The sequence below is a fragment of the Stegastes partitus genome, unplaced genomic scaffold (assembly GCF_000690725.1).
Source record: "Stegastes partitus isolate 25-593 unplaced genomic scaffold, Stegastes_partitus-1.0.2 Scaffold2048, whole genome shotgun sequence".
NCBI lineage: Eukaryota > Metazoa > Chordata > Actinopteri > Pomacentridae > Stegastes > Stegastes partitus.
In genome coordinates, this window is record NW_007579779.1 from 87175 (window position 1) to 98794 (window position 11620).

Sequence of the window (11620 nt, forward strand, 5' to 3'; positions counted from 1 at the left end):
CCATGGCTGAAAGGACACGTTTTTCTTACAATAAGACTGAACTCAAGAATGTTTCCATCCTGGTTCATTTCAGATCCCACCAGAAGCCACTGTGACGACGCGGATGCAGACGATCCGACCACCTGCAACGACCAGGAGGACTTGTTCTCGGTCGCCAGCCCCGGCTCCATCAGCCCCGCACCGAACTCACCGATGTCCCCGATCCGTGCTCCTTCACCGCTACAACCAACTCCGGCGAAAGTCCACAGTAAGAACAAGGTAAGAACACAGCCAGTTTATGAAGCTGCAGCGTCACGTTTCTGTGCTCTGATCTCGACTCTTCTCTCTGTCTCAGGACTTAAAGCTGCAGAAGTCTAAGAAATCTGAAGAGGAAACATCTCAAAGGGACACTTCTGTGGTCACGCCCAAGAAAAGCCACAAACTGAAGCGGTATGGAGTCGAAGCCTGGAAGAGGTGGATCCGCTGGAGAGAATCACAAACCAACCCGGGCCCTGTTTCCTGTACGTTCCACCGTCTTTATTCCTTTTTTTTCCCACTTCAATTAAAAGCAAACTTGAGCTTTTTTCTTTGAAGAAAAATTACAGTTTAATATGAAAAATCAGCACCTAAACTGAACTGTTTGACTCTCACCAGCCGGATCACGAGCCAGGTAAAAACTCTGCAGCTGCTTTCTTAGAATTAGTAGAACTGGTGAGATTCAAAGAACCTCGTTTAGTTGTGAGGTTCCGGTAACAGCTCAGTTTAGAGAAGAGCTTTCTAACATAACCTCTAACAACTCAAAAGATGTTCCTGCATGAATTTTATAAAATATAACACAAAACATAGCATATTATAGTAAATTAGGTTAACTCTATAATCAGAATGACAAGACTGACAGGATCGTAATGCTTTCTTTTATGCAAACACGGAACTATTTTTACAATCTGTACAGAACTATTTGTTAACCTAAATGTAGAAAAACGTCTAGCTGTTAATATTTTTCTTATGTTTGGCAGTAAAACAGTTTAATAAAATGATGATAAAGAGTTCAAAATGGAGCCCCAAACCTCACAAAACGGTTCTTTGAAGGGTTTTCTGTGAGACTCCTCTGCTGTCGGTGGCTTTTTTTTAACTCGAAAGGTTCCTCCACAGTGTCGAATGATGAGGAACGCCTAAAACGTTCCTCCTTCTATTTCCAAGAGTGTGTATATAAATGACATGTGCCCTGATTGATTAAGTTAAAAAGCCTTGCAGTTTAAAACTAATTTATTAGTGCAACGTTTTGGTCGTAAAGCTTCATCAGGCGAGGTCTAGGACTTTTTAATTTTTAATTTTTTGTCTGATGAAGATCCGGGACTGAAACGTTGCACTAATCAATTTATGTTTGCAACTTAGTGTGTGGGAATCTCAGCCAGGTCGTTATTGAAAATGAGAACCAGTTCTCAATTAACTTACCTGGCAAAATAAAGGTGAAATAAAGTGAATAAATAACTCTGTTTAGCTCGTCTCTAACACACCTGCCTCACGTAGCAGTTCCCTTTGATTTAAAACTTCCTCCCATCGGTGGCGCTGTGTTGCTTAAAGTGCAGACACCATCAGTTCCTCAGCGCTCCGCCAGCTTTTCATGAAAATCGTCCTGGTAGTTTTTGCATCATCCTGCTGATAAACAGACAAACAAACAGCTGTTGACAGAGGTGCTGCTTGATAGCAACATCCACTGAAACGTTTTTTTTTTTTCCCGTCTCTTAGCTCATCCTGTCAGACTGAAGGCGGACATTCATCGCTGCTCTGCGGTTGACCTGAGCGACGGCCTCTATCGCTTCATCAAGGAGGTGAAAAAACCAGACGGAGAACCGTATACCCCCGACGACCTGTTCTACCTCTGCCTCGGCATCCAACAGGCAAGACAACAAACACACAAATACACAGATACGGCACAATATCACTGAGGTGTTCCACATGTATTTCCTTTTTTCAAAAATCTTGTTTGCCAGCTTTTTGTCCACTTTGTGTGATTTAATGTACTGGAAAACAAAAGCCTGTATATTTTATATTATCTTTATTCAGTGTATGTATCAGAAAAGCCTGAAAAGCAGCTAAATAGTCAACATGTGTCTGAATGGGACTCGATAAATAATGGGTTTACTGTCAAATACACTGAAATATCATTGTCATATTTTGAGTTAGAATTGTGTCTTTAGTAGAAACAGGTAAGTACAGAAAACAGAAGTAATCGACCCATATCAGGCAGCTAATTCATGTGTTTACTTTTAGTCGATCTGAAAATAAACATTTAAATTGGTTCACGTAGCTGCAGGGTGGTTGTTTTAAACGTCCCGCTAAACGCTGTTCCCTGAATCTCTACCAACGAAGGCAAACAGTAAAAAATCAGCATGACACGTAGAGCCGCGGTGGCCACATTAATGGAAAATATGCCAGATTGAAATAAACCAGAACTCTCTTCTAACAGTTGGATTTTAGAACCACTTGTTTACATAATGAACATCCAGATATTTGTAGTCACATGTCCCAAAGGAACTGAAAAATCTGGACATTTTATCCTTAAAATGAAATGCAGCAGGTGTTACAACCCTGTGAGTAGCTGATGATTAATAAAATCTATTTTTCAGCTTTCAGTTTACTATAAATAAAATAAGACCAGATAATGCTTTATTAATCCCACAGCAGGGATAGAGCAGAAATGTGAGGGCATGAGTAGAAAAATACAAAATAAACAAGACAGATGCTGTTGATGTGTTGCAGATTCTTCTATGTGGAGGTAAAACAAGTGTTGCCCAGATTCTTCCACACACAGAAAATACTGGTTTTGAAAATACTGATTTTACACAGATTCTTCTAGATTCTAGATAAAAATGACATTGAACAGTCTTCTAAATGAACGTAATATTGATTAGAGGTTAGAGCGTGTTGATGTTGCACCAGTGTTGTTCTGTTTGTGGTCTACTGGGAGCAATGCTGGCTGTAAATGCAGCTTGTTTGAATTGTTGCGTTTGTTCTCTGTAGCATCTGTTAGAAAACGGTCGAGGGGAGAACATCTTCACTGACGCGATCTACAACAAGTTCTCCACAAAGCTCACCAAACTCCTGAAACATTTCGAGCCGTCAGTCGCATCCAACGGTGGGTTACCGTCCACCTTGTCGTCTTCTCATCGTCTCTTACTGCCTTTTTTTTTTCTTTCTAATCAGCTGTTTGTTACCCCCTCCAGGATACGTCCAGCCCCGGGTGAAGGAGGAGTTTCTGTGGGACTGTAGGCAGCTGGGAGCGTACTCCCCCATGGTCCTCCTCAACACTCTGATCTTCTTCTGCTGCAAATACTTCGGCTTCACCACGCTGAAGCAGCACCGCCAGCTGTCCTTTGCGCGACTCAAACGTTGCACCAGAACCAACCCGAACGACACCAAAACCAACGTCCTGCGCCTTTACCTGCCCAAAGAAGCAGAGTCAGGTATCAACATGTTCCACCACATCAACACCTTCTGACCTTCTACCAATACATAGCATGAAAGTGTCCGTTAAAGTATGTTGTCATAGTGTCGCTCATCTGGGTGAGCTGGCGTCCCATGTACAGGGGCTAGAGTCCCTGGCGCAGAGGTCATGGCCCTTTCCTGCAGGTCCTTTACCTGTTCTTCTCCCCCACTTTCCTGTCTCTCTCTCAACTGTACTATCCATCCATTATCTATACACCGCTTAATCCTCACTAGGGTCATGGGGGGCTGGAGTCTATCCCAGCTGACTCAGGGTGAAGGCAGGTTCACACCTGGACAGGTAACCAGTCTATCACAGGGCTACACTTAGAGACAGACAACCAAGCACACTCACATTCACACCTACAGACAATTTAGAATCACCAATTAACCTCAATATGTTTTTGGACTGTGTGGGAGGAAGCCGGAGAACCCGGAGAGAACCCACGCTGCACGGGGAGAACATGCAAACTCCACGCAGAAAGATTCTGGTGCCCCCACCGGGACGCGAACCGGCAACCTTCTTGCTGCGAGGCAACAGTGCTACCAACTGCGCCACCCTGCAGCCCTCAACTGTACTATCAAATAAAAAAATAACTTTGAAAAAATATATATTATCATAGTCTCTCGGGATGTGACTGATTAATCATGAATCGATTAATTGCTGTTAATCATTTAACTGATTAAAAATAGAAAAACAGAAACAACAGAAAATGTATCGTCGATCAGCTGTAGTACCTGGTTGTTCCACCAGGTGGAGCTTCTTACTGTTTAATACTGTAGAGACCAGAGGAGGCGTCACTCGGACTACTAGCAGAGAGCATTGTGGGCAACGGGCACCATGACAAAGACCTCTGTGATGCTTAATGCTCACTAACCAGAGCTTCATCTGTTTAGCAAACAGAAGTTCACTACAACAGTGTCGCTCTGAGCTGACTGGATGTCAGTAGCAGCAGAGTGGCTCGGATCACATGACGAATGCTGTTGGAGTGGTTTATGTCATGTGACTGCGGTCCACTAAGTTTGTTTCGTATTGCTGATTAATCAATTATTGTTTTATGAGGCTGCCAATTATGTAACTTTCAGGATTTCTATCTGTAATAGTCACATACATGGTCTGTTATTGAATTTCTTGTGTGTTTTTTGTGTGTCCTCAGATGCAGACGGCGTTCCAGCTAAGAAACGAAAGAAAAACGAGAGTGAAGAGGATTTCCTGGAGATGCTGGAAAACCCAGAGAACCCTCTTCGCTGTCCGGTTAGACTCTACGAGTTCTACCTCTCCAAGTGGCGAGTGTCTCGCATTTTGAGTTTGAAAGGAGCCCTTATTCTGCTTTTTGTTTTGCTTTTCCTTCAAAGTGTCATAAATCTGCATGTTTTTGTGCATGTTAAAGGTCTGCAGACTTACAAAACCCAAAGTCCACGGCAAAGAAAGTTGTTGTCTCCCAAAGAAAGCTCTGCTGCCTATCTGCCTGAAACCCCTTATTTCTCAGTTAGTTACCTTCATCACCATGTACCACGTTAGCATGATGCCTGACTCGCTTCTGTGCGAGCTGCTGATCGATTTTTCTTTGTATGTAAACAGCGTTGCCTCAGTGTCATCGGAGCAGCTGACCGCACAGGACAGACTCGACTTTGTTGGGATTCTGATTAAATATTTTAATTATTTTAGGCATAGATTATTTTCAAAAGCCACATATGATAAATTTACAAACTGTTAGAAAGCTGGCAGCAGAGGATTCTTCCTGTTTTCTCAGTTTCTTACTTTCATAAACGGTGTCACTTTGGCAGCAATTTTACAGATTTTTCCTCTGAACAGACTCATCTGGTTCCCTGTTATCCAGACGTTATAACATCAACGATGTGGCAGCAGAACAAGTTTCCATTTGAATGACAAACATTTTGAAAGTCTGGATGAGAAGCTTACAAACATGTCATGCTGCGTACGTGACGGCAGCCAGAATGTACAAGAGCCTCCAACAGTTGTGTCGACACTGTCAGTGGTGCGCATGACGCTTTGTGTATTCAACGAGGGTTTCAAACAGTAGATTTATTTACGTTTTCTCTCCTTCCATGAAGCGTTGATTCGGTGAGGCGGCACAGCAATCTGTTCCACCTTCAACCAAAAGGCTGCTGTTATCCCAGCAGCCGCCAGTGGTTCACGTCCAGCCCGCTGCAGGACTCCATCATGGAGGCCATGATCGTAAGAATCTTCGCCATCCGAGAGCTTCAGAGATCGCAGTAGGAGCCGTCCTGCAGTCGTCAGGTAACCCACCCTTCACAGAGGTCACTGCTCAAAGAACTGATCGCTGTATTAATGCAGCAGCGTCAGTGAAGGGAGCTGGTTTAAATCGTGGATCCTGGATTAGCTGCAGCACCGACAGCCGCCACACAGAATGACCGCCGACTCTCACAGAGGAACGCCATGGAAACGCTTCAGGGATGACTCACAGCACTTTATTAGGTTTTCTGCTGAGCCTGTAGCAGTTACGTTCCCATCGACGAATACCATTGTTGATGGAAAAATAAGAAATTTAAATTTAGGCTAGTTTAAAAGGAAGAACCACTGTCAATATTAAACACAATTTAACCAACAAGGATGAAGATTGTAGGTTCAATATATTGAACAGTTCTTGTCAGTTTGCTCTCATTTACTTGAAATTCTTATCACATAAAATCTGAATATTTATAAAGGTATTTGTGAACTTTTATCTCTCTGTGTTAAATACTTTCTGAGATACACTTTTTTTGTTGCCCGTCAACCCACTTTGAGCTTCTTTTTTTTTTACATTTCCGGCTGTTTAAACAACATCTTAACAGCTATTAACGATAAAAGCCAGAAGTTTACATCTCATGGTGTCACTGATTCAGAACCTGTAATATTTGTCATTCATCTTTGGTTATGGGTGAGTTGAAATATGAAAAAATGACTCATCAGGGAAAGTTCTATTTGTGAGTTAACGAGAAAATGGATGACGCAATGAACCACACGTAGCTGCATGTCATGGAAATAAAAATAAAGTTTAATCATCATAGTTTACACCTTTGCTTTCCGATTGGGTGATTTTGGGTGCAGTTTAACCCAAAGTAAGACTAAAATACAGCGTCTTCCACATCATCCGACTTCAACAGACCAGTGCATTCAAAACGACTGAGGTGAAATAATTTTTTATTATGAATTCATCCAAATGTGTCAGAATTAACATTTTTGGCTCAATAAACTGTAGAAGTTACATCAGTTGCATGCCCTTAAAGTACGTAAGGCTGGGTCGAAATTTTGCATTTAAATCTGCTTTACTTCTTTCAGTATTTTTGAACCCTCATCACTTCATAAGCACAGGTGATAGACACACAAAGATCTTGAGCTCTGTTTAAAAACTACAACCAAAGTAATTTTACGCCCTCTCAGGTGTCACAATCGAAAGGCAAAAGCCAGTTTTTCTCTATAAATGTTTCTAAGACACAAAAAGAAGTAAAGTTTCCTTCTACTGAAGCACTGAGGACGACCATGAGCTGGACGACTGAGAATCTACACAGACAGGGTTGGGAAGGAATGTTTAAATATTTGTGGCAGTAGCTTTACAAAACCAGCATCGCTCCATAAGCTGCGCTGGGTCATTCCACCTCAATTCACCAAATTTGGAAAAAAAAAAACCAGACTTCATGCCTGACCATCTAATGTTTGTCAGTTCTTTGCAAATGTATGTTAATCCAGTGTGTTACATTTTTGCAGGTGTCGTAACTTTTTATTTAAATCAAACCTAAAGTAGGTGGATCATGTTGATTTTTGCATCGTTTTCTTTGCGCTAGATTGTTTGAAGAGCCATGGCTTGAGAAATAGTGCAGATAAGAGTCCTAAAACCTTGCAGGCTCATTGATATGTAGGTCTGGTCTTCAATGGTACAACCCTGCTCTGAATGAATAATACAAACCAGTTGGTCCAAAAGTCTACACGTTTCTTCTATTCTGATATTCCACCAAACATAAAACCTTTATTTTTCAGATGCTGATATTTTTTCCTTTGATTGGCACCAATGGGAGCTCTAAAAATGTAGAGTATGGTGTCAGTCAGAGGTATACAGTTTTGCATTTATGGGCAGTATTTGAACCTACGTTGAGCAGGTGTGATGTTGAACCCACTCCAACAGCAGCCTCAAACCCACTAACAATGTCCTTCCAGTTTGGGTCACTGTTGGAGTGGTGTCACCATCATACCTGCTCAGTGATTGTCCTGACACTGGACAGGAATGCAAAAAAAAAACTAATTTCAATATTTTCTCAAAGTATGCCTTTTACTAACTAGTAACTTAGAATTGGTGCCATCACAGGAGAAATTCAGCCTCTTAGGTTGAAAACTATAACAACTGTGGGTGTTGGAGTATTAGAGTAGAGAGAAAAAATAACATTTTTTGAGCAACTTCACACCATCATATAACTGGTTTGTATGATTCTATCTAAGCATGGCTGAACCACTGAAGACTAGATGTCCATATGGATGAGAATGCAAGGTTTCAGGACTCCAGCTACATTATTCCTCTAGTTATGGACCTTCAAACATTGGCAAGAAGACGCTGACGTATAAATCGACACGATCCCTTCCCTCTTTAAGGATTTTTAACCAACCAATGTAACCTGGGAGCCCAGATTTCACACCTGGTCAACTCAATCAATATTCACCACTTTAAGAAAAAATCAGTCAAGAAGATGGTCAGATGTGGGGCTTTCGGTGATTTGAGGCAGAATGAGCCTACCGTGATTGCTTTATAACCTAAACTAAATTTTAGACGCACGTGGCCCTTTTTTCTTTTTTCTCACAAATACTTTTGTGAGGAACTTTGCAGGACTTATCGAACCAACACTCCAGGTCATCATCTCCAGTTTTCTCCCCCATCCTCACGCAGTCCTCCCCGTCAGGGTCTTCCCATATCCAGTTGTCTGGTTGGTTGGAGCCCCAGAAACTAGGACGAGATGAAGAACAGGTTCAATAAAAGCATGGAGATTTCTGGTGGTAGATAAATATGTTGAAGAAGAATCAAACCTCGTGTCCAGCGGTGAGCCGTCCACCCACAACCATCTGCCTTCTTCTTGTGAGTCTGTCAGGCCGATCCAGAACTTGTCAGTGTTATCAATCATTGCTTCTCTCAGTCTTCTCTCCAGGAAAGTCTGAGCAGGAAAGTTGACACTTTCAGTGCTGACATGGTAAAACGTAAAGATGAAAATACAAGAGAGTGTGTTTTGTACTTGTTCGTCCTGGCCGTCTATCTTCACCAGGTCTCCTCCTTTATCTCTACATTCATTTCTGCTCTCTTCCCAGGGTGATTTATTGGTGGTGAAGTAGTAGCACCTTCCTCGGTGGTGCTCCCAGCCTTCTTCACATTTTGGACACGGATCATCTTGGATGAGATGACAAGAAGTCAGTGTGGACGTGTGTGTGATTTGGAGGCAGCAGCAGTTTGGAGGATACAGAGCTCAAGCTTTTATCGAGACAATAAGAGAAAAGCAACAAGGTGATTGTCCTTCACAGGCGCAGGTAAAATCTAAGCTGATATAGATCTGTCAGTCCATCAGTGTAGGTGTAAATTTAAGTCCATAACACCACTGATCAGGTGTTTCATTGTGGTGAGACTCTTTGGGCCAGAATCTCAGTACTGCAGTGTGAGTATCTGCTAAGTGACGTCAAAGACCCTAACCTCTGAGATGCAAGTTCCAGTTGGGGAAAAAAAAAGAAAAGCCAAACCCATAACCTTACAGGGTGTCACTTCAGGAAGCTGTGAAGTTGTCGGCTGCACAGTGCTGTCTGGTTGTGTTTCTGTTTGTGAAAGAGGATAAAAAAAAACACCTATTTGTGCTCTTCACTTGTAAACCGAGAAGCTCCAAAACCTTTTCATACTTGAGTCACATGTTGAACACAAACATGAAAAGAAATCACTGGAAAATAGATGAACGTCTGTCATCAGTTGAGCTAAATACGGTTGTAAAGAATGCAGAGTTAAAGCAGAACGAGTCACATGTTGAAGTGTTACAGAAGCCTCGAACGTTCTGGACAGTTTCAAACCCTGACAGTCTGACCTGTGAGCATTTGGCGTAGAGCTTCATTCTCCTCCTTCAGAGTTTGGAGAGTTTTCTTCTTTTGCCAGTTGTCAAAAGCTGATTTAAATGAAAAAGTCAGAGTGATCATGTTTGTAGAAAATAAAGCTTTTGTTGATTTCATCAGTTCATTTTTTAACATTTTTATGAAAGTAAAAACAAAACATTGTTAATAAAGGTTGACATGATAAGGGGCGTTGTTGTCTGTTGGAATTTTGTTTGGGTCCAAGAAACTGCAGAAATGTGGTTAACACAGTAGCTGCCTGCGCCGGTTACAGTGGCACCAAAACAGCTCAATGATCATCATGCACTCTCCTGAATGCGACCAGTTACAGAGGCTGTAGTCCCCAACGCAGCAGCCATGGGTTCCAATCCAGCCCATGGCCTTTTGCTGCAGGTCTGAGTGAACAGTTTGTCAGTAATGAGGAACAAGTGGGTGTGTGAATTTGAAGTGTAGCACGAACAAAAACTCAGAGAGATGATTGTTTTTAAGCAAAACTACATTAAAAAAAAAACTTTCCAAACTCACAGAGACGGTAGATAACAATGAGAGCAGCAGCCAGCAGAGCCGAGACAAGCAGCAGAATCACTGTCTGTGATGTGAACTTTGACGCTCTGTTCGATCCGACAGGACGAGACGCAGCAGCTCTACCTGTCCAACATGTAGAGGAGAAACAAATGAACAACTGAAGGCAAAATAAATAACAAACAGCTATTTTTTCCTATCATATGGAAAAGAAAACCACAACAAAGCATGAGAAATTTGATGCAGGTCAGAGTTTTTGTTGTTTCTCTCACACTTGCTCTGCAGTGACACATTTATATTATTACAGCCGGGTTTCACTCTGTTGTGATTGTTAGTTTACGCACCAGCTTCAGTTTAGGAGGAGTTGAAGTTGCCCACAAATGACCTTTTATTGCACTGCAGTGTGATGCAAACCGTTTGGTAAATGTTCATGTTATGCTTATAGTTTTAAAAAGCTATGGTGGTGGCTGGACACAGTAATGACACACTGTCCACTTACTTATGCTGTAAGAACAGTTTACTATCAGGGTATTTTCAGCTGAGCAACAACACATTTTTTTTAGATATTGCAGTTAATATTCAAATGATTTGAACTACAACAGTTTTATAAATCTACAAAAGAAAAAACTAAATATTGATGGCACTTTGTTTTCATTGGACACTGATCACATGCTGTTGGATATATATGCATTTTTAAAAATTGTTTGCTATGAGGATAGAAGTGGTGCAAACACCCAGAGGGGAACATATTGATGAGTAAAGATCGTGTTTGATTCACTGTTGGCACATTTCTGTCTGACTTTATGCGTCACACTGCCGACGCTGCAGGAAACAGGATGTTCTGACACCGTGCTTCTCTGCAAGCTGTTTTTAAATACGACTTATTATCATTTCTCCCTTCCTTGTTACTTGATTTCTTTCTTGGGGTGTACAATATGTAAAAGAAAACCTAGAAAATAAAAGTCAACCTTGATTTAAACCCTGTAAAGTTGCAGTGTAAAGCTTACAGTGCTCATAGAAAGTATTCACCCCATTGGAGTTCTTCCTGTTTTTTTCTAAACTTTTGTTTCTTTTCACCAGTGACTCATGCTGAATTTAGTTTGTCTAGAATTTGCAAAAATAAAATAAATTGTCAAAGTGAAATGACATTTCTGCAAAGTAATGCTAATCTTAGTCTGTATGGATAGGTCTCAATCAGCCTTTCACATCTGAACACTGATATTTTTTCCTCATTCTTCTTTGTGAAACTGTTCAAACTCTGTCAGGTAGAGACCCTCGGTAAACAGCCCTTTTCAAGTCCAGCCACAGATTCTCAGTTGTATTGAGGTCTGGGCTCTGACTCAACCTCCAGAACATTCATCTTGTTGTCTTTAAACCGTGTCTGTGTAGTTTTGGCCGTGTACTTTGGTTCTTTGTCTTGCTGGAAAACAAATCTTCTACCAAGTTTCATTTCTCATGCAGACTGTCTGAGGTTGTTCCAGTATTTTCTATACTTTGCATCGTTCATTTCACCTTCTACCTTTAGGTCGAAGCATCCCCACATCA

At 41.5% G+C, this 11620-nt stretch overlaps 2 protein-coding genes across 2 annotated transcripts in view; one reads left to right on the plus strand and one right to left on the minus strand.

Annotated features, from left to right (window-relative positions):
• Nucleotides 1-9745, plus strand: part of LOC103373702 (uncharacterized) — a 60841-nt gene extending 51096 nt beyond the window's left edge. Inside the window, exons 42-49 of the mRNA XM_008303663.1 lie at nucleotides 74-258; nucleotides 335-500; nucleotides 1729-1880; nucleotides 3004-3118; nucleotides 3207-3446; nucleotides 4623-4752; nucleotides 5542-5728; nucleotides 8777-9745. Of these exons, the coding sequence (XP_008301885.1) occupies nucleotides 74-258; nucleotides 335-500; nucleotides 1729-1880; nucleotides 3004-3118; nucleotides 3207-3446; nucleotides 4623-4752; nucleotides 5542-5707 (1154 nt within the window). The 3' untranslated portion in view covers nucleotides 5708-5728; nucleotides 8777-9745. The remainder of the gene's footprint in view (nucleotides 1-73; nucleotides 259-334; nucleotides 501-1728; nucleotides 1881-3003; nucleotides 3119-3206; nucleotides 3447-4622; nucleotides 4753-5541; nucleotides 5729-8776) is intronic.
• LOC103373704 (CD209 antigen-like protein E) lies at nucleotides 6615-10271 on the minus strand (the record flags this gene model as incomplete). Its single annotated transcript, XM_008303666.1, has 5 exons — nucleotides 6615-8420; nucleotides 8501-8855; nucleotides 9212-9271; nucleotides 9532-9609; nucleotides 10079-10271. Coding segments are annotated over 5 exons (864 nt in total), but the record flags the coding sequence as incomplete, so codon positions are not given.
• Nucleotides 10272-11620: the final 1349 nt, after the last annotated feature.